The following is a 23834-nucleotide window of genomic DNA, read 5'->3' on the forward strand; positions in this document are numbered from 1 at the left end:
CTACCTACAATTCTTCTCTTCCTGTTCTCTCTTAAACTGACTCTAATCAGGCTTCCCTTCTTCTACCAAAACAGCTCCCGTCAAAGTCACAAATGACCTTTTCATTGCTAAACCCAGTGGCCAAGTCTCATCCTATGTACCCTCAGAATGAAACAGGGCAAGATTAGAGGCAAGGAGAACTGTGAGGAGTCTGTTGCAATGTTCCAAGTGAAGGATGATCTGACCTGAAGTTGGGGCAGTGGGAATGAATGAGAAATGATCAGGAAGTGCAATTAACAGGATGTGGTCACTGACTGGATGGGGGCAGGGATAAGTATAATGAACTAACAATGAACTTTAGACTTATAGTCTAGGTAATGAGTGGGTGGTGGTAACACACAATAGGATGGGGAACATGGGAGAAGGTGCAGGTTTAGAGACAGGGAAGAGAATGACAAGTTTAGTTGCTGACAACAATGCCATCCTATCTTTGGTGCCCTCTAAATGAGATACCTCCATTTCTAGCCTTTGCAAGTCATAGTTGCCCAGAAGATATCTCAGTGTGGCACAATCCCAAGATGTCATGATTATTTGCTTCCCTATCCTCAGCCACTGAGCACAGGCTCAAGTCAGGATTCCCTACATCCAAGCATTGGATCAAACGAATGTGTCCTCTATTCTGTTTACTGTACGAAGAAGTGGAGGATGTCCTGGAGTGGCTGTTCACAGGGAAGCTCCATCCACGCCAGGCTTAACCCTCAAAGTGTGTTCCAGGGGCTGCCCAGCCCTCCACACTGTGGCTAAGGCAATTTAAAGGCCCACTTTCACCCACGAGGATCAGAGAGCCAGTCCTCTGCCAACAGCACACAGGGCGAGGGCCTGAGATGGCAAAGAATCCAGCAGGTGGGCCTGGCGTGGTGGAAAAAGCACTGGCGCCCAGAGACACAGGTGCCAGCTTAGCAGTTGCTGTGTGACCTTGTGTGGATGCAAACCTCTCTATGCATAGTGTCCCTCTTGAAAGAAAATCCCAGGTCCCCTCTATGTTGAAGGAGCACTGTAGGGATAGAAAAGCTAACAGAGCATGCAGATACCCTGGAGAACAGCGCTATTTAAGCACAACACACCATTGTACTGCACGCATGTGACACAGTATTAACTGGGTCTCTGGTGAGCTTTAAGCAAGGGGAAGCCAACTCTTGGATCATTTGAGGCAATGAAGTTTCAACTTCAATCTGGATCAGAGTCCCCTTAGAGGGGTGGGTGCCTCTCAAACTTGAATGTGCATCAGAATCAAAAGCCCCAGGAGGGTGGGTTAAAACCCAGCTTGCTGGGCCCTACTCCAGAGTTTCGGATTCAGTAGGCCTGGGGTGGGGCCTGCACTCTGGAATCTGAGAATGTGCATTAATAACAGGTTCCCTGGTTAGGCTGCCACTGCTAAATCCAGGGACCATACTTTGAGAAGCACTATCTTAGAGAACATGTAGAAAATGCAGATTCCTGGGCCCTGCCTTAGCGACTTAAATCCAGGAGGTGTGGGTGGGCCCTGGAGTCTCCATTTGAGGAACAAGAGCCTCAGGGTGATTCTGATGCATGGGTTCTCTGACCACACAGGTGAAACACTGACTTAGGGGAAGATACAAGAGACCTGGGAAGAGCTACCAGTGAAGGGGTCATAATCTGACCAGGTATGAGGAGCAGTATCTCTTAGAAGGTGATAAAATTAAGGCAGAAAAATACTTGACTTAATCCTTTGCTCCCACAAAGGACTCCTAAGCCCCAGGTACTTCCTTCTCAGCAGGGAAAAATCCAAACTCACCTACCCCACCCCCTGGCACAAGGCTCAGCCCGCAGACAAATTTTCAGATCCCCAAACTCCTCTCCCATGCCTAACCCCTCAGAAGCCTTCAGGATTTACCTGAGTTCAGTACACTCTCCCCTGCCCCTGCTGACCAGTGAAGTGGAAAAGGGAAGCCCCTGAAAGAGAACTTTCCCCGCCTCCTAACACTAGCAGGACAGGAGGGGCAATGGGCTCACCAGGATGGGGGAAGAACAGAAGAACCCACCTGGCCCCTAGCGTCAGTGTGACCTTCGGGCCAGTTCTCGAGCTGTCACTGGCCAAAGAGCTTTTGCTTTAACTGGTCCTAGAAACTAACTAGCACGGGGGGGTTGGGGGTCTAATCCCAATCCTCATCCTCCAGGACATGAGCTAGAAGCCCACTCACAAGAGAAGTGACTCGCCCAGATCAAATAACACTGGGGTTCTTAACCCCCAGTTTCCTGAAAGGACATCAGAATTGCCAGCAATTCCGGACAACTTTCTTACTGGGTATCAAGCTTCAGAAGGCCACTGCTCACCAATTCTGAAACAAGAGCTCCCTCTAGTGCAACAGAGAGGGGTTTCCCAGCAGCCGGGAGGCAGGGAAGCCTCTGGCAGCCTGGGGAGATCAATGGACTCTTCAGAAAAACATTTGAAATGCACAAAATAAAAGGCAAACGATTACAAAGAAAGCCAATGATGTTAAAACACAGTTACCGAAATATTTTAAAATTTTGTAATACAACAATCATGCTTCTTTATATGCACGCATTTAATCACAAGATGTAGCAGCAAGCCTAATGACTACTATAATTTCAAAGCAGTGGTGAGCATAAACAGTGTTCTGAGATGGCTGCCGCTACTCTAATATGATAGGAAGCCATCTGTGATTGCTAATGGCAATGAAGTCACAGGTAGGACTAATACCACTGGTGTTTGTTGCCTGCGTTCATGTGCTACATTTCTGCTAGAGGCCAGGGAAAATAAAGACGTGATTTCCACTCCCATTCAAGTTAATGGGCCCCTTAAATCCTATTTGTAGACCCCAGGCTAAGGACTGCTGCCTACACGAAAACAACTACAACCAACCAACCAAAACACATCACGAAGATGAAGGAGCTCTCCGAGGGGAGCCCCAGACTGCATCGCTAGCCCCGCAGGCAGGGCCAAGCTGCCATCCCACAGCTGTGCAGGCAGCCCGGGGACACCTGCCACGTTTCCCCAGAATGTCCCTTTCACCTCCTCACCCTAAGGAACCCTGGCTGTCCCCTGAGGATGCTGCTTCTCTCACTGACTTCTCTGAGCAGAGGCTGTTCTTTTCCGTCCTTCTGTTCCTGCAGTGAGCTTTTGTGGGAGGAGGGAAGTTGAAGATTCCTCTAGCCCTCTATTAGCACTCCTAGATGTTTACTCTTCCCCTTCTCTCTTTCTTTCAAGGTTCAGCTCCTCTTCTTCGTCACTGTCCCCCATTGTTGGCCTCCAGGTCACTGTCAGAGTCATCACAGATCACTGTCATGTGGTTTGCCATCTTCCTTTTTTCCTGCCAGCATTCTAGGTGATTTCATGAGGGTGCCCCTTCCAACACCCTAACCTCGTGGCCTCCCGAACCTCCTCAGCTCTACAAGTGTGCTCCACCTCACCACCCACAAGCTGCCACCACTCTGAACCACCCTGCCTCTGCTGGAATCATCTGACCACAACCTCCCATCGTTTCAGCTTTCATATCCTCATTCCTCCTACGCACATGCCCCTAGACCTCCTCGTTACCTCTGATCCCCTGATGCCCCTTCCCACCCCGCATGGAATTCCTCCTGCACCTCAGTTCTCTCCTAGCCTCCCTTTCACACCAGTGTGGACCCCATGGCCTTGAACTCTGGCACTAGCACCTTCAACTCCCTGATGGGAAGGGGGATTCCTCATCCCTCTCTCCCCACACTTCTACCTACCTTCTCACTAGCTCGTCCCCAAAGGGTGGCTTGCTAAAGGTGAGAACCTAAGGAACTGCTCAGTCCACATTTTATTAGATTAGTAGGCAGGGTCATGGCACATTGACAAGCAGAAACCATACCAATTATAGCGAACAACTTATATAGCACCAACTATGTGACAGGCACTGATAAGGGCTTTACATACACATTGACTCGTTTCCTGCTCATTACAACCCTATGAGGAAGTACTGCTATTATTCTTGTTTTACAGGTGAGGAAATTGAAGCACAGAGAAGTTAAGGAACTTGAACAAGGTCACACAGGTAGGAAGAGAACCAGGATTTGAAACCAGGCAGTCTGGCTTTGTAATGGGCAGCATGCACTTTTCATCGTGTACATCTCAGCCAAACCGGTCTGTTCGGGTTGGTCTGTTCACCGTCCTCTCTGCTCCAGCTTCTCAGTGCCTCTGACAGGGTGGGAGATAAGGTGGGCCTGCTCTACATATCCAGCCACCTTAGATTCTCTGGGTACAGAGCTGGATGCTCACTTAAGTGTCAAGACCAAAGCTGTAAGCTCTAGCCCAGCCTGCCAGAGAAGCCCTGCACTGAAGGTACTGGGTGCCTTCTCAGCTAATAATAAAGTGCCACTCTGTCTCCCATTAGCTAATTGTTCCTTGGGTGACCTGCCCTTGGTCAGAAACCTGAAAGCTGGAAAGTGCGTGGTAGGATTACCAAAACTCTGTATTGAACCCTGAACATCCCTCGCTTTCTAGATCTTCAACAACATGGACCCTACTTACAAAGCCCCAGCTTTGGATAGATCCCCAAGTCAGATGTTCTGCTCCTCCACTCAGGCTGCTGAGCTCTAAATGGGGTAACCATACAGTCCAGTGGAGAAAAACACATGGATTCCTATTCCAAGAGGGGCCTGCAGTGCTAATCACCAAACTTCTAGAGCTATATTGCCCAATACAGTAGCCTCTAGCCACACTTGGCTATGTAAGTTTCAATTCAGATGAATTCAACTTCAAATAAAATTAGAAATCAGCTCTTTAGTCCCCCGAACACATTTCAACAGTGCAGGAGCCACATGCAGTGCGTGGCTACCATATTGAACAGAACAGATACAGGATATTTCCATCATCACAAAGAATTCTCTGGACAGCACTGAAAGAGTCTAGACTTATCTCCTTCTCCATTTCCCACAGCACTTATTCCTCTTATCATTACCCTTCTCAATCCACCAACAAACCCCTTCCATTCTCAGCAGTTGTCATCACCTTATAATTTGTCCATTCCCCCTTTCTCCCTTGGACCTTCAATGCTCTCTCTCCCTACTGGCTCTCATCTTATCATCTGCTCATGCCCAGCCTCAGGGCAGAGAAAAAAAGGAAAGGAAAGGAGAGGGAAGGGGAAAGGCAAGTAAGGAAGGAGGAGGGGAAGGGAAAAGAGGGGAGAGGAGAAACCCTTCCTATGGCTCTATAAAGCCCTTAACTTCTTCCTTCCCATCCCTACTTCTCCAAAGGCCTGATTTTACTGCACCTCTCAGATCCAGCGTGGCTTGGTTACTATTAATTTGGTGAAAATTTCTACTACCCTAGCTTCCTGGATTGCTCTGACCTTTCCTGCAATCTCCTTACACTCTTCTTCCTCCATCTACTATTACAGGTTAATGTTCTCCAAGCCTATTTTCTAAGTCCTATTTCCTCCCTGCCTACGTAGTTACTCCAGACCAACTCATCCACTGTAATGCTTGTATCCACTACATCTAGATTAATGATACCAAAATCAGCCTCTAGCCTAGACATCCCTGAATAGCTCCAGAATATTCTATCCTGCTTCCTGAACAATTCAACCCAGATAGCCTAGAAAATTGCCTCAAATTCAAGTAGAATAATCTTCCTCTTTGCTGTGACCTGAATGTTTATGTACCCTCAAAAGTCACGTCGAAACCTAATTACCAGTGTGATGTATCATGATGCGGAGACTTCAGGAGGTGATTAAGTCATGAGGGTGGAGCCCTCATGAATGGAATTAATGCCCTTATAAAAGAGGCCCAAGGGGGCCTGTTTGCCCCTCCCACATGGGAGGACTCAGTGAGAAGATGCCATCTATGAGGAACGGGCCCTCATCAGACACTGAATCTACTGGCATCTTAATCTTAGATTCCCAGCCTCCAGAACTGTGAACAATACATTTCTGTTGTTTATGAACTACCCAGTCTATGGTATTTTTGTTACAGTAGCCCAAACACACTAAGATACTCCGATACTCCCTAAAACATACTCCTTCCTTCGGTGCCTCGTCTGTTAGTGGCACTCCACCCAGTCACCCAGGCCAAAATCCTGCAGCCTCATAGACATCACTCTCCACCTATTCCTATATCATCTTAATTCCAATAATAATAATTATTAATTTAATCAATATCTGTCATTAGGTTAACCAATTAAAACAAAAATCCAATCTTAATTATATAGCCTCATCTCCTAAAAAGATGAAAATATAAGGCTACTGCCACCTAGTGGCAAAACACAGACAATTAGATATGGCAGTTGCTACACTCAAGCCATATAAAAAATACAAGGAGAAAGGCACATTAAGGAAAATGTGCCCTAGGCTGCCTACGGAAGTCACAGACACCTCCAGAGAGGTAGTACCCCTGAGCCAACTTGTAAAGGAGGACACTGAGTTTGCCACATTCCAGGTAGAGAAGCTAGCGTGTGCCTGGACATAGAGAGGAGCAGGCTAGACAAACCTGTCAGCGGATCTGTTCATTTAGAAAGTGATGAACCAGACATGATGGCACACACCTGTAGTCCCAGCTACTCGGGAGGCTGAACTGGCAAGAACGCTTGAGCCCAGGAGTTCAAGGCCAGCCTGGGCAACATAGTGACATCCCTTCTCTTTAAAACAAAACAAAACAAAACAAAACAAAACAAAACCACCCACAGAAGGTGAGAAGGCGAAGTAATGGAACTGTTTGTTGTCTAAGTGATGGGAAATGAGGTCAAAGAGATGGGCAAGAGTCAGACTGTAAATGGCCTTGAATGCCATGTAAAAGAGTCTGGTCTTCATCCTGGATGGGACTTTTAAGCAGTGGAGCCAAATCTGATCAGATTTGCTCTTTCTTTAGAAAGGTTATTCTGGAGATTGCAGGGAGGACAGACTGGATAGGAGGTAGGGGGCAATCAGGGAGCAGGGAGAGAAGAGAGAGAACAAAGTAGTCCTGGTAATAGAGGCTGACAGGCTGGATTAGGACAGCAGCGGTGGGGAAGGGGGTGGGGAGGAAGGGCCAAATGTGCAAACAATTTTGAGAATTTGAGTCATCAGAACTTCTGAACTGACTGGTTATAGGAGATGAAGCAGGGAGGGATCCAGGATGTTGCCTAGGTTTTTGGCTTTGGCACTGGATGGAGAGTGGAGCCACTAACAGAGATAGGAAATAGAGGAGGAGGAAGAGCAGGTTGGGAGAAGGGGTGTGGAAATGTAGAGTCGGATTGTTATTTTTGAAATACCTGTGGTGCTTCTCGAGCCTGCATCAGCTCTATCAATGAGGAACACCATTGGGGTGTTCTATGGGGCAGGCAGGGCAAAAGAGCTCAAGGAGAACCAGGGAGAGAGGGGTGTCCTAGAGCCCAAAGGAGAAACAGGTGTCTCAACAGAGGGAGTGCCAGCAATGTTAAATCCACTGACAAGCACACACTGAGTACATGAAAGGTTCTGTGGCTTTAGATTCGAGCAAGGCACAATCTTGACCTTTAGAGCACACAATCTAGTTGAAAGACAGATGTGTAATTAACAAAAAGTAGAACAGTGGTTCATAATGATAATGATAATAGAAAACCGATACATAGCACTTAACCGTGTGCCAAGACACTGTTCTGTATACTTTACGTATATTAGCTCACTGAATCCTCACAACACCCTATGAGGTAGGTACTATTATTAATACTATAGCTCCCATTTATACAAGTGAGAAAACAGACACAGAGAGGTTAAGGCACTAGCCCAAAGGCCAGAACTAGCTAGCAAGTGGCAGAACCAGGATTTTAACCCATAGTCTGTCTGAATCCAGCGACTTTGTGGAGAGGCAGCATAAGGCACTCCTGCCTGCCTGGTTTCAAATGCCAGTTTAAACTCCAATATAGGTGCACCTAACCTTTGTCGTGCTATGCACAACCTGGGCAGTTTGGGGAATTGTGACAGCTCCCTCTCAGAATAAAGTTTTTAAGTATATAAAATAAAATATATAGGATTACAAAAGAAAACAATCATGTTGAAATAGTTATCAGAATATATATATATACATATATAAATTTTTTTTTTTTGGAGACAGAGTCGGCCTAGCTCACAGCAACCTCAAACTCCTGGGCTCAAGCGATCCTCCTGCCTCAGCCTCCCGAGTAGCTGGGACTACAGGCATGCGCCACCATGCCCGGTTGATTTTATTTATTTATTTACGTATTTTTAGTTGTCTAGCTAATTTCTTTCTATTTTTTTAGTAGAGACGGGGTCTCACTCTTGCTCAGGCTGGTCTCAAACTCCTGACCTCGAGCGATCCTCCCGCCTCGGCCTCCCAGAGTGCTAGGATTACAGGCGTGAGCCACCGCACCTGGCCAGCCACTATGCCTGGCCTCAGAATACTTTTAAAAGACAAATCCGTTTTTAAACTTTGAGGTAACAATAAATGTGAGTGATTTTTCGAGATACCTACAGCAACTGTAATATGAGAGGAAAATATCTGGGATTTACATTAATAACAACATGCCGAGTGCTGCTAACGTAACTGTGGTTTATTGTCTACATTCATAATTGAAGGAAATACTATGTAGATGGCCCTCCATATCTTCAATTTCCACATCCACAGATTCAACCAACCTCAGATCAAAAACATTTAAAAAAAAATACAGCAGTAAAAAAGTAATATAAATAAAAAATAATATAATAACTATTTACATAGCATCTACATTATATTAGGTATTATAAGTAATCTAGAGATGATTTAAAGTATACGGGAGGATGTGCATAGGTTAGATGCAAACACTACAACATTTTATATCAGGGACTTGAGCTTCCACGGATTTTGCTATCCATGGGTGGGTCCAGGAACCAATCTCCCAAGGATACCAAGGGACAACTATATTTCAGTTGGAGTTAATGCAATGCAAATGACGGTGTGATTTTTTTTTTTTCCTCATTAAAGGTTATGGGCCCCAAGTGATGTGCTCCCATAAGCCTAGTAGACATTGTGGGGATTAAATGAGATCAGGATCATGCATGTAACACACTTACCCAGTGCCTAGGGCACAGAACGTGCGCAATAAATGTTAGCTGGTAAAATACGTAATAGGATATGTGCGATGTGCAATGTGTGAATACATCCCTGAGTAGAGGGTCATTCACTCACCCATCCAGCCCCTGCACACCAAGAAGAAAAGAAAAATTCCTGTCCTGGGGGAGATCAGCACATAAAGAGACACCTGCCCTGCAGTGTGAGGAGGACAATGACAGGAGGGATGGAGGCAGCTGGAGGGGGCAGGGGTAGTTACAGAGGGCTTCCTGGAGAAGGTGACTGCTAAGGTGAGTTTTGGGAAGTGGATATTTTCTAGGCCCACTGCTGGAAGAAGGGCATTCCTGGCAGAAGTCATAGCATTTTCAAATGCTATGAGGCATAAAAATTGCACGACAAACTCAGGGAACCCAAGGGGATTTTGGTAGCACCACAGTGTAGAGTACAAGGAAGGGAATATAAAGAGATGAGATTGGAGAAGAGTTTAGGGACCAAGCACTGGGGACAAGCAGGAGCCACTGAAAGTTTCCAAACAGAGAAGTGCTATGATCCTATCTGAGCTATTGGAGTAAGAAAGGGCTTTCTAACCATGGCTCAAAATTCAGAAGCCATAAAAGAGAGATAAATTAAATTACATGGAAATGTAAAAATCTTGCATAGCAAAGATAAATCATGAGCAAAGTCAAAAGACAACAAAATTGGGGAAAATATCTGCAGTTCATATCATAAAGGGCTAACTCTTAATATTTTTATAAAAAGGGCTTAGGATTCTAAAATTTTAAAAAGGCCAACACGATAGAAAAATGAGCACAGGAAAGGAGCATGTAGTTCAAGAAACAGGAAATTAAATGCCAATTTTAAACATATAAAAAGATACTCAGCTTCACTTAAAGTAAGAAAAATTCAAATTAAAACTGAACTGATACACCATTTTTTTTTTAACTCATCAGATGGGCAAAAATCCAAAAGGTTGGAAATACACTCTTTTGGTGAGGCTGTGTGGAAATAGGCACTGTCATACATTGCTAGTGAGCATTTGGTCCAACTTGGTAGAACTTTTATGGACTTGGAAATATCCACCCAAATTATAAACACATATACTCTTTGATTCAGCATTGCCACTTAGGGGGATTTAACCTATAGATATACTTGCACACATGCAAAATGGCATAGGTACCAGGTCATTCAGTGCAGTGTTATTTATGTTAGCAATAGATGTAAAACAACCTAAATGTCCATCAATAGCAGGGAGAATAAATAAATGATAGTATAGTGTTGTAAGCTTGTGCTATGATTCAAAGCAAGAACCCTGGAGCCACACTACTGGGTTCAAATCCTGCATCTGTCACTTATTATCTGAGCATCAGTGTCCTCATCTATAAAAGAGAGATAACAATAACATCTACCTAAAAGGGTTTTCATGGGGATTAAATGAGTTACCACATGTGAAGAGCTTAAAAGCTTAAAACAATATCTGACATGCAGTTGTGTTATATGGAGCTTTGCCATTTTGATTATGCTGTATTCTATCATCTGCATGATGAAATACTAGGCTGCTGTCAAAAAGAAAGAGGCAGCTTCCTGTGGGCTTACATGGAAAGCTCTATAAGAAATACTGTTAAGCAAAACAGTAACAACAATAATAACAGGATGGTTGTATATATGGCATTTTGGGATATACGTCTTAAGAAGGGGGAAAAATACATTTAAAAAATTTACTTATATATGCAAATATAAACTCTTAGAGGATGTGCAAAAACAAAAATGGTGGTTACATGTAGGCTGTAGTGGGGAACTGTGTGGATGGAGGGAAGGGGTAGAAAGGACATTTTTTGCCGTATGGCTTTTTGTCTTTTAGATTATTGAGCTAAAATTTGTAAATGAACTACATAAGAAAAGAATAAGTAAATGATGAAACAAGCTGTTATATTCCTTCTTAGAACTTTCACAGGCTTCCCATTACTCTTAGAATCAAGGCCAAACCCCTCACCGGGTATGGCCGACAAAGCCCTCCATAACTGACCCTTCTCTGCCCTTCAGGCCCAGTGTCATCCACCCCCTCTTCTCTCCCCCCTGCCACAGTGCTGTTGCACATGCCATTTTGTCCATCTATAAGAGTTCATCTCCCCTAATCCTATGCTTGCCTAGTAAACTACTACTCAGCCTCTGGATCTCTGTTTAAATGTCACTTCCTCAGGGAACTGTCCCCTCAACCCCCAGACTAGGTCAGCTTGCTTCGTTCTAAGCTCTAAGCATGTTCCTTTCTTTCAGAGTACTTATCTTGGTTGTAACCATGCATTGATGTGATTATTTCACCCGTATCTCTCTGTGCCCGCTAGCTTGTAAGTTCTGTGAGAGAAGGGGTGGTGCCTGATTTTTGCTCATCAGGGTTACCCCGGTGGCCAGCATGGAGGCTGGCAGAAAGAAGGCACTTGTTAATATGTGCTAGATGAATGGATGGATTGGATGTGGAGGGCAGAGCTGAGTCCCAGATTCTAGCTGGGGTAACCAGGTGGTGCCACACAGCAAGAACCACAGGAAGAGCAGCAGGGCTGATGGGGAAGGCAATGAGTTCAGCATCGACAGGCTGTTTCACGTGTGCTTCAGGTGGAGATGTTGAGTAAACCCTATGACCGTGAATCTCCTAAGTCCGGGCTGTAGATAGCAATGTGGTGGCCATTACTATGCAAAATTTGTCATGTCCAAAGAACTAAAGTTTAGGAAATACTGTTTGGACTATTCTTTTAACATGCTTAGCTGTAAAGGAAAGAGGAACTACAGAGTTGTGTGGCATAAAGAGACAGATATTTTAGAATGGGAAATACCTGGGCATCTTTATTAGCTGAAAAGCTAGTAGTGAAGAAAGTGTGGAAAATCCAGGTAAACAAGTGACTAGTTGATGGCATGAGGCTCCAGAAGAGATGGGAGAGATGGAAGGTAACTATACAAGGGTATGATTGGCCATGAGCAGGAGGAATGCCGCTTCGTCCAGGATGGGCGGGAGGTACGTAAGGATGGACGTGGGTTAAAGAAGCTTGTAGAAGTGGAGAAAGGTACTGAGGGAATTCCCCCGCCTGAAAAGCTCAATTTTCTCAGTCATTTATGGGGAAGGGGACATCTACCGAGAGTGTAGAGAACAGAAAGTTTGAGCAGAGAGGTAAAGGTTTTAGCACAGGACTTGTGAGGGCAATGCGTTGAGGAACTGCCCCCGGACAGAAAAAAATTGAGCAATGGTGTTGAGATCACAATTATAACAGAGACTATGAAATTTTAGGGCCCTAATCAGAAGTATTTGAGAGAGTTTCTCAGTGGGCCAAGACTGGGCACACTAAAGAGGGATTGGACGCTGATCCCAGTTGGCAGGGACAAGGGGGTAAGACATTTTCAGGAGCTACTGAGAGGAAAGTTCCAGTACCAGGTCATGGTGGTACAAGCTGAATGGGAAGGAAGGAGGCTGAAATGAGTATAAATTTGGGTCAAAGAAAGAGACATAGCAGTTATGCTCTCGGATAGAGGAGCTGTAAGGGAAAACAAGGTCCAGGTGGCTGAAGAGAAGGGAATGCGGAGGTCACTGCAGTTAAGAAGCCCAAACCTTGAGAAGCTGGGGGTGGGGAGTGGGGGGTGGAAGTGGTGCTCACTGGAAGTCAGTCGCTCAGGACTCTGGCTGAAGTGGAAATGGAAGTATTGAGAGCTACGGGACAGAGACTTCTAGGAATGTGGGGGAAGTGACCAAGAAGTCAAGTGATGGTAGTGCTGAAAAAAGTAGTAAAGAGAATGGTAAAGGAGAAGAAAGTGTTTTCCCATCAAGTAGAGATGAAATGGTGCTCTAGAACAGACTGTGGGGAGCTGGGCAGCATGGGGGCACAGGGCAGAAAGAGCAGCCTCCATTAGGGGGAGCTGCAGGCAAGAGAGAGGAAGGCCCCTGTGTTCTGTGAGGAGCTGCTGGTGGGGGTGGGGAGACTGTAAGAAATAGAGTTAATTAGCTTGATTCAATCATTCCACAGTGTATACATATATCATGGTATCACTTGATACTCTATACATAGACACAATTATACTTTGTCAATACACAATAAAAAGTTAAATTAAAAAAATAAAGACTGTAACACCACACACACACAAGGAAAAAGAAAAATGTAGTTCCAGAGGACCAAAGGCAAAGAGTTGGGAGGAAAGGAAACAGGAAAAGAAGAGCCAGGCTGGAGGAAGAAAAGAGCAGTGTGGCTGAGAGAGGTCTCGTGTGCTGGGATGGTGCAGGAGTGGGGGGAGGAATGGAATTCCCATTAAGTGCCACCCCCCTACTCTAACCACAGGAAGAGGAACTATGTGCTCAAGCAGGACCTTGCCTTTCAAAAACAGGGTTTCTGGGCACAGGAGTTATCTATAGGAGAGCTGCCTTGTCCAGAGTAAAAACTCCTAAGCCATTTATTTCTGGAAAATTATAAGAGACTTCTAGGGAACAGAAGCCCCAAACCCTCACCTTTCTTGGTTTATAGAAAAATAATCTTCCCACTGCTCACTCCAGATCCATTCCTTCTTTGCAAGGCCTAGGTGCAACTCTCGGGACCAAAGGTGAAACCATCCTCAGGAAGAAATCTAGATTTTTCTCACAATGCTCATAATTCCCCCAAGTGAACAGCAGATGGCAGCAAAGAGCTGGAAAAGGAGATGAGCCGTGGCAATAGCTCAAAGTTGGCCTGACAGAAGGTGATGCAGCCCATCAAGTTCTGGGGTGCTGTGAATGCTGTCATGCAGGAGTTGGGGTCAAAGGTCAGCTTGATGAGATCACTCCATTTAGCTTGTCCTACAAGCTAAATCCTCACTGAGGTAGGGTGTCTATAGGTTATTTAGCAGTAACAGAGCATATCGTCTCTCTCACTGCAGCCCTACTATTTCTCACCTCATCAGTTAGGGAACCAGGCTAAAAGCAGGATCTGCTGCTCTAAGATACAATTATCTTCCCGGAAATGGTGAAGAAGGGAAGGTCAACTAGACTTCTAAAGTCATATTCTGCTCCCATAGAACCCCGTGCAGCACTTATCACACTGCAATGACAGTTGTCTATCTTCCCCAATAGTGACTCCCTATGGAAGGACTATGTCTTTCTGGTTTGTTTCTGATTCCCTAGTACAAATGCTAGGCACATAGTAGGTATTCAACAAATATGTGTTGAGTGAATGGCTGACGGTCAGGAGGCAGACATCTGTCCTTTAGGAAGGAGCACCAGCTTGGGAAGGAGTTTAAGCTGGGCTGTGAATCCTAGCCCTGTTACTTAAGGGCTATGGGTAAGGTACCAAATGTTTCTGCACTTTGATTTTCTCTTCTGTAGAAGGAGGAATCTTCAACAGGTTATTTGTGGCGGGAAAATAAATAAAATGTGCCTAGCACAATATCTTGCACACAGCAAATAAAAAATAGTCACTGACATTTACTGTGGATACTATTACTGTTGCTATTATTGCAGCCCCTTCTCAGGGCCAGGCACCAGAGGAGAAGGGAGAGAATCACTAAGAGTAGGAAATAAATTGGAATTAAGACTTGGAATCCCTACTTCATCAGCTTGGTTCCCCCCAAACAACACAGCAATAGATGCAAAAGAAGTGTGCAGTGCAATGAGCCAAGTCAAGCCAAGTGTCTTCCCAAATTATTCTTTTGGAAGGAGGAGAAATGGCTACTTGGTATTTTCCATGTCAAACCAGCCTAGCCCAGCTCCCTGCCAGACTTTTATGGTGAACTTAGAGTACAAAGAGGTTTAAATAACAGCCATATGGACTTGGCCAGAACTTCCATCACACCCCTCAGAAGCCAGAAACAACGAGTGCTGGGGGTCTGGAGCCCTGGAACAGCTGCCTGCCTTGTTCCGTTCAGAATGAGTGTATCTCTGAGACTTGAGTATTATTAGGAAGCTGTTTCCTGTGCCACGGGGGACAGACCTGAGAAATGTCACAAGTCTTCTGGATACTGGAACTTCATACTTCCCTTAAAACTTAGCGGGGGGAAAATAGTGCTTTCAGAGCAAACTAAAAGGAATTAGTGTTCTCTGGCATTGTGAGACCCCAAGTGGCTGCACAGAGTAAAAGCAGCCTCAAAGACTATTTAGACAAGTCTATGGGAAAACCAGAGCAAAAGAGACAAATTTGTCTATTGTAAGTAGACTCTGTGGAGAGCAAAGGTGCCCGTCCTCCACCATGTTCTTGGGGTGACTAGTCCTTGGGGTTATTTCATACCAGCAGCTCTTAAGATTTGCCAGAATGCCCGACTCAGAGGATGCAAGCATAAGCCAAGAAGCAGCAGAGCCCAGTGGGACTTCCACGCCATCTTCTAGCAGGCTCAAGGGCCCACATGGTCCTATGCCAGCTATAGTGCAGTGGAAATGAAATCCTTGCTGCCTGGGGTGAGGTAAGGAGGGGTTGGTCTCCCAGAGTCCCAGCAACCAAGATAAAGAGGCTGGTGGCTGAGACTAAAAGAGAATGTCTTCCAGGTACAGGGCCTTTTGGAAAGTACAGAACACTGAGGAATGGCTCTCACTGAAAACCTAGAGGGCACAGGAACAAGCCTTTCCTTTTGTCTGCTACACGATAGAGGAAAGGGATAATTTAAGGGTCACTGGGAAGTGACAAATAGATCAGCTTCCCTTCCAAGCTGTCTCTACCAGGTTGGTGGTCCCTCCCTCTTGACTCAGTGAAGGTTTCTAAGGGTTTCTTTTATTCAGAGGACACTGCTCTCTCACCTGCCTCAATCTCACCATCCTCCCAATCCCTGGACTTCCTGCCCTTTTCAATAACTTCTTTGGTTCTGAGAGGACGGACATGATGAGCGAGAGCACAAGGTCCTTCTCTTGAGGGGACTGAGTGCTTCATTCTCTCCTTCTCCCCTACGCTGCACACTGAGGCAGGGGAAGGCACAAGCACAGGAGTGACAGCGCGTGAAGGGGTGGGGGGCTCCATGCAACCCCAGTGCCACCACCAAGTGCCCAAAACCCAGGCCCTAAGACAGGCAGTCAGTGGCACTATGTTCACCCAACAAAAGATGGTTTTGAAAAGCCCCCAGACTCCTTGCAGGTCCCATCCATGCCCACTTCCCCACTGCCTGGTGTCTGGCATGAAGCGTGCTGAAGAAACCCAGCCAAGCAGCAGCTCAAGATCCTGGTGGGCATCCAAGAGCTTGTGACTCTCAAAAACAGAAGGGAGAGGCTAGGTTGGGGGTGGCATAGGGATGCGGTTTGCTGGCCTTACCTCCTTTCCAAAGCAGGTAGATGGGTACCACGTAGAGCATAACATGCTGGATGTAGTAAATCTCCAATTCAAAGGGGAGCTGTGAGGACAGGAAGGAAAGAGGTGTTTCAGAGCAGGAAGTATCATTCCAATAGAGTCTGCAGTTGAACACCCTTGCTCTTCAGGACCCACATTTGAGCAGCCCTGTGCATTTCACCAACCCGCCTCTCTTTACGGTTCCAGAGAAAGGAACAAAATGAATATTCCTCTGACCCAGATCAGGATCTTCCACAGGGTATTTTGTAGAGATGGTACTTGAAAAATGCTCCACTGAGAAAGACTGGTTAAAAATTTTGGCACTAACTGATCAACACTAAGGTGCTCACATGGTAGTAATATTTATTGTGGGTTATGGGGACAGGGGTGGTAAACTCACAACTAATGGACGCGGTGAGCGTTGTATGGGGGAAGGGCAAGCCTCTAATCCTGGCTTGGGTGAGGCAAAGTCATAACACGTAACTAAAATGTTTGTACCCCCATAATAATATCCTGAAATTAAAAAAATATTTTAAAAATAAAAAATTTAAGAAATGTGGCATGTGATATATTGCCTTGGAGAATCACCATGCGTGTTATTGGTACATTAAGGGCCTGGGTGGTCCCTACAGACAAGAAATCTACTTACCATTGTGTACCCAGTGTTTCCCAAATTTATTTAGCAAGTGACTCTTTTTATATAACACTTAGTATTCTGTAGGATATACTTGAAGAATCACAACCTTATGTCACTTCCTGCTCCTGGCAAGTAGATGGTGGACTATTTATTTCTCATTTGACATGAAGAACATATGGAATCGAATTTATTATCCTCACTTTGCAGATTAAAAAAATTGATTGCTAGGTCTAGTAGGGTCTAGATCTAAAAATAGTTTCCCCATTGGATATCTGGGGGTCAGTCTGGGGTTAGCCCTACTTTGGAGTGAAAACCAAGCAGCCGGGCCAATTCTTTTGTGCCAAAAAGAATGTCCCCACCCTCCCTACATCCAACACATGTGCTCGCTCACTCCTGTTTCCCATCTCTCTCAAAATGAAAGCTCTGGATTACCAAAGCAGAGCAGTTTTGACCTGGCATAGGGACTCTACTACAGAGCTTGGCAGCGGCAGAGAATGGAAATGGCTGGGTGGCTAACTCAATTCTGGGGAAAAAGGAACTTCAGCAGCTGGCAAGAAGCCTAGCCTCTGGGGCTTACACAGCCCCTAACACACACACACACACACACACACACACACACACACACACACAGGATGCCCAGACAGACAAGGACACCAGGGCAAGGTTCAGTTGCCCCCCTGTTCCCCACAGGGCAAGCAATAACGAAGACTGTGTGCTAATGAGAGGAGGCAGTTATAGGCTCCCCAGGCATCGGAGCCCAATCGTGCCTTTTGCCAAGGGCTGAAACCAAAAAGATGGCAGAGCTCCCAGAACGGGAGCTGGGACAACTGTGAACTCTGGACATAGACCCTGGCTCTGGTTCGTTAAAATACAGATCTACGCAGAAGAAAAATTTCCCAGGGACCCAAATGATGCTCAACTATTACTTTATTCTCATCAAGGGAAACATAAAAACCCAGAAAAGGAGATGAGGTTCCAAGTATCTCTGTAGACCACACTGGAATAGCTGGAAAAGGTCATGAAATCTGACAGTGGGCATAACCAGCACGAGGTAGCTACAGAGGCCTGACAGGTCCACATTGGACCCTCACAGTAATGTGGTCTGGGATCACTCCACTATCTTGAATTTGGGTACTGCTCTATGCTTTTCAAGTGTTGTCACATCCATGATCTACTCAATGTCTCAAAAACCCCATGCAGTGGGCAGGTAAAGTATTATTCTCACTTGACATATGAGGAAACTGAGGTGGCAAAAGGGTTAATTGACATCACTGAGGTCACCTGGAAAACAGGCAAGGAGGAAAAAGTCCCAGGAGGGCTCAGCTCTCTGGCTGTACTCAGAACCTTCAGGTACCTAAGGTACTTGATCTCTCCCCAAATTGGGCCTGAGAAGCCAGGTTGCTTTCTCATAGCAGGGAGCAGAGAACCGGGTCAAGGGCTCCTGGCCACTGGTCCCAAGTGTGTCCTCAAGAAGTACCTCTGCTGAACCTCTCAGACTCCAGTTGCTGATTATCCACCTACACTCATGGTGCCCACCTGTCTCTCCCTCCCTTACAACCTGCCTAGAAAGCAAAGTATTCACCCGCATGTCCAGGGAGGCAGTTAAGCACTGCACTTGCAAGCTAAGACTTTGGAGTCTATGAAATCTGTGTTCTAAATTTGACTCTGCTGCTCAGTAGCCCTGTGGCCTTGGGCAAGTCTCTTAACCTCTCCACCTTGGTTTTGGCATCAGTGAAATGGAAATAATTGTTGTATGGTTTTTAAACTTTTAAAAATATAACACTTACATAGTGCTTCTTAAGTACCAGAAACTATGAAAAGCACTTTGTAAACCATTAATTCAAACTAATCCTCATAACAACTGTACTGTACCAATGATCTCCATTTAAAGATGAGAAATTGAGGCACAGAGAGGTTAGATAACTTACTCAAGGAGACACAGTCAGGATTGAAACCCAAGCTAGCTGGCCCCCTAGAATGTATAATCTTAGCCAGCACACTCCACTACCCCACCCCCAACCTTCCACAAAAGCCCAACACACAGGAGATGCCTAGTGCGGGGGGAACCACTGTTCTTAATGGGAGTAGTATTAATAACAGTGTTGTCAGCAGGAAAAGCAGTGGCAGGACTTGCACATGTCCTCACTTGTCCTTCCACATGGTGACTCAGCCCAGCTCCTTCCTGTTCACGTGATCCTTTCCTTCTTAGCCTGCTCTGCCCACTGTCTGCCGCCCCAGCCACACATCACACAGTGGCCAAGCTTGCCCTGCAACACAGCTCCTGAGCCCCTTGTCACTGGCTCACTGCACCTCTGCAGCCACCTGACTCCTCTGAGGGCTGCCTCACCCCTACTCCAAGAGTTCCCTACCTCAGGAGGCCACAGAAAGGGTTAACCTAGGAGCAGGTGCCACTGGCAACCAGGGCCAGGAAGGGGAAAGAGGAAACAGGAAAAGGAAGAAGTGTGGGAAAAGAGGGAGAGGAAGGGAGGAAGCAGATGAAAAGGGGGGGGGCGCAAATCAGAAGAAATTGACTAGTGGCAAGAAGAAGAGAACTGAATGGGAGCTGAGAGCCTACCACTTTGTCGTTTAATAGCAAATCATATTTCTTAAGCACTTATATTATACACAATGCACTGTGTTAAATACTTTTACCTGTGTTATCTCACTTAACTATAACAACTTTCCTGTGAAGCAGGAACTATGACCATCCGCATTTGACAGAAGGAAACTAAGGCACAGAAAAGTTATGTACAATCCAAAGAAGAAGCAATAGGCATGGGGAAGGGGGAGAGGGCATTTAGCCCTCTAAATAGGGAAGAAAAAAGGCGGTTCTTCATTTTTTTGTTGTTTGTTTGTTTTTTAAGAGACAGGCTGGAGTGCAGTGGCTACTCACAGCGTACTACAGCCCTGAGCTTCTGGGCTCAAGCGATCCTCCTACCTCAGGCTCCCAAGTAGCCGGGACTACACAGGCATGTGCCACTGAGCCTGGCTAAGACAGTTCTTTACTAAGCACTCAATCTGGGCTGATTTCTGGGAACTTTCTCACAAAGCCACCCCGACCCTCTTTTCCCCATTCTACAAACAATATCTGTGAAATGCCATACTTCCCCCAGAAAAATTTCTACCTGGTTAATTCATTTCTAGCCTACAGAAATCACACCTGGAACTTTACTCTAATGAACACAGCCTGGTTCCTTTTCAGCTGGAGGGATCCTGAGGCTACAGACAAAAAGTCCTACATGGATGCAACTGAAAGTCAAAAGCAATAAAAATGTTTTAAGTTACATAGGTCATTAACTTCCTTCTCACATCCAAGCCAACACCTTTTTTTAGCATCAAAAGAGCAGAGTGGTAAAGTTCTCGAGGCTTCTGGAGTTAGACTGCCTGGAACATTAAGTGCATGGACTCTGTCCACAGCATGATCCCCAACCTCCTTCCCCCCACCCCACAATCCTGACAGCTGCACTACCATACTCTGCCACGGAGACCACTGAGCCCACCGCACCCTGCGTCCCTGTTTATTTCAGTCACCAGAAGAAGCCCAAGACTCCCAAGTCACCCCTCAACACCTGAACTCTAATCCCCACATGGCTCCAGACAGCTCCTAATCTGCTCCCATTTCCTGCCCCTTCACAATTCTTGAAACCCTTCTATGCTATTCTCTGCAACCCACTGACCATCACTAACAAAATCCTCTTACATCCTCAGACCCCTCTTTGAGCAGTCCCTTCCCCTTTGTGCTTGAACAAAAAATTGGTTCCCTTTCTGAAGACACTGCTATCTCGACAGCCCTCTCAAGTGGCTGGGGTTTTTCCTCCCACACCTCCTTATGCCACTGGGCCAGGAGGGTGCCTCTCTGCTCCTCACTGCTGCTTCTAAATTGCTGTCTCTTCCAGAACATTCTCTCTGCCTCCTTGCTAACCACTCTTCTGATCTGAATCTCATGTCACGAGACTATAGCACCCACTATTCCTCCTTGTTATAGTCATTTGTGGCCCTCTCCACGTGGACGTCCCTCAGTCCATGAAGGCTTTGCCTCTCTCCTTCCAGTGACTTCTTTCCAACATTCCTGTGTCAAAATCCCTGTGTTGTCAATATTGAGCAATACCCTGGGCCTCTCTGCCTCGCCCTCCATTCCCCCTCAAGATTTCCTCTCCATCTCACCTCTCCCCCTTATTCCCATGATGATACCTGTCATTACCAATACCTGTGACCCCTCCATAACCTCTGTCATATGCCCCACTCTCCAGCCACCACTTCCTATCTATCCAATGCACTCCTCCTCACATCCCAACTCTCACAATTTTTCTACTTCACCAGGACTCACAGCAATTGATCCTACCACCTTTTCATTGCCCCTCACCAAGCTCGTGCCCTCACTTCTTCTTACCAGCACTGAATTCAAGGTCCATCCCTCCCTCCTGTACATTCTCAGCTCTCCTGATGCTCTCGACCCCTTTTTCCTACTTACCTCACAAAACCACATTCGTGGTTAAATCCAGCTCTCTGCCTTCATGTCCCTATACCCCTGGAAGTACACACAGCTGGGGGAAAACATAAAGCCATGCTGTAAATTCATGACAGCAAACTTTGAGTGGGGGGCCCTTCGTGCTGCCTTTTCTTCTGCTACTATGCAGGAACCACCCGTGCTGCTGGCTAAGGCTAGTCCCGCCATTCCTACACTTGATGTCACACCAAAAATTGTCCTTTTTTTCCCACTGGATCATTCCCACCAGAAAACAAACATGCTACAATATCTTTCATCTAAAGAAATAAAAACTCTTGACCTCACTTTCCCCCTCCAGCTACCACCTCCCTTTCCCTGCTTTACACTTTATAGAGAAACTCCTCAAAATGTTTCTGTACTCATTGCCATCATTTCCTCTCCTCTGAAGTATTCTTCTACCCAATCCAATCAAATTTTCCCTCTAACCCTTCCACCCAAATTGCTTTTGTTGAGGTTATCGATGACTTCCATGTTCCCAATTCCAGTGAGCAATTTTAAATAGGCACCCCCCTTCCTCTGCCCAGACTCATCTCCAAGCCAGGGTGCCAGAGAGATTTGGGGCTTAACTCACCCTCTTATGTAGCTAACAACCTGTACAACCAGATATGCTCGTCCTGGTCAATTTTCAGGCCTCATCTTACTTGATCCATCAGTAGCAGCCTTTGATGCAGCTGATCATTCCCTCATCCTTAAAAGACTTTCTGTACTGGGATTCTCAGACATCACTCTCAATGTCCTTTGCTTGATCTTCCTTATGTCCCTAAGTACTGGAGGGGCCCGGAACCAATTCTTTGGCCTTCCTCTCTATCTACTCTCACTCACTAGCTAATCCTATCCAGGTTCCTATATACTGATGACTCTCAAGTCAATATCTCCAGCCTAGAGTCAGGCTGCTGAGATTAAAATCCTGGCTTGTTCATTTATTTGCTATGCAACTTTGGACAAATCACTTAATGTTGCTGAGCCTCAGTTGACCCATCCATAAAATGGGAATGATTCCACTTCAACAGGTTCTGGTGAAATTAGGTGAAATGATACATGTAGAATTCTTGGCCCAGTACTGGCATGTAATATGTACTCAAATTCACTGTTATAATCATTATCATCTTTTTCAATATCAATCCAGCCAGTAATTAGCAAAGCCAGAATTTCCATCCCAGCCACCAAGACTTAATGCCAGGTCTCTGTGAGTCAAAATCTGGAGTTTTAATTTCATCATTCTGCCTTAGCAAGAGCCTCCATCATGAGACAGTGGCACCTGGAGCTGCTCCACAGCCCTAAGTCACATACCAGTATGTTTATGAGATGACTACCAGGGTAAATTTAACGCCCCAACTTAATCCATTTATTTGATCCATTTCTAGGCCAGAGCTTCTCACTGGAAACCTCTTTATTTCTCAAAGGATTGTCAACACTGCTCTCATCTTCTCACCCATGACAGTTCTATTCTCACTCTCATCCAATTGATACACACACACACACACACACCCCCCCCCCAAAAAAAAAAACACTTATTGAGCCACTACTAGGTGGTAGGTAATGTGCCTGGCTCTTTGTATGTGGCAATTATGAAGACATCTTATAAGTCAGGAACCCCTGCCCTACAAGAGTTCACAGTGTAGTTGAGGAGGCTAACAGATAACGAGATAGCCTCAGTACAGCAAAAGCTCATGAAAGACCCTGTAGATCAAGTTGGCTTTGGTATGATTTTTCCTTTAAGGTGAAGGACAGCATGTACAATTGTACATAGCTCCTGCTGGTGGCTGTATGCAGAGCAGTACACTGGAGGCAGGAAGACCAGTGAGGGACTGGCAACAGCAATATCTAGATCAACCTTAAGGCAGACATAGTAAGAGAAGAGAGGATGGGCAGATTTGAGAGGAGGTCAGGAAATTGAATCACCGGGACTAATTAATTGATTGGACAGGGGATTAGGCAGAAATAAGAGAAGGAAAGCAGTCAAAGATAACCCCCAGGCTGAAGGCTTAGATGGATGGTAGGAGGTTGGGGCTTCTCCTTAAGTCAGGACCTACAGTCTAGGGTGCAGATTGGAGAAAGTGGGGTACAAGAAGAGAAGCTGGGGTCGTGCTGAATTTGTGGTAGCAGTGGGACAGCCTGGGAGAGATGCTTATAAGTCAGTGGGAATGCAGGTCTGGATCTTGAGGGGGCTGAAGAGGATGAGAAGAGTTGAAAGTAAGGCAAATGATATACATGTATAACTATATGCTCGAAAACATACATATAAATGTACAGCAGAATTAACATGGAATTTAAAAAGATAAAATTCTAAAATAAATAGAAATACTAACTTTTCTTTAGGCACCCCAATGGGACATCTTCTGTACCCCACTTTGCAGAGCCCTGGTCCTCAGTAATCTCTTGAGAAGAGTGAATGTGTGAAAGGAGATGGAAGCTGTAACTGAAGGGTAGT

The 23834-nt window shown here is 45.7% G+C and overlaps 1 protein-coding gene across 6 annotated transcripts in view; it reads right to left on the minus strand.

The window, feature by feature from the left end:
* TMEM164 (transmembrane protein 164) overlaps window positions 1-23834 on the minus strand; it is a 161978-nt gene that overhangs the window by 21104 nt on the left and 117040 nt on the right. For all 6 annotated transcript variants that reach the window (XM_069463101.1, XM_069463103.1, XM_069463102.1 and 3 more), the window contains one exon: window positions 16245-16323. In XM_069463101.1, coding sequence (XP_069319202.1) covers window positions 16245-16323 — 79 coding nt within the window. The remainder of the gene's footprint in view (window positions 1-16244; window positions 16324-23834) is intronic.

The sequence above is a fragment of the Eulemur rufifrons genome, chromosome 30 (genome assembly GCF_041146395.1).
Source record: "Eulemur rufifrons isolate Redbay chromosome 30, OSU_ERuf_1, whole genome shotgun sequence".
NCBI classification, from domain to species: Eukaryota; Metazoa; Chordata; class Mammalia; order Primates; family Lemuridae; genus Eulemur; species Eulemur rufifrons.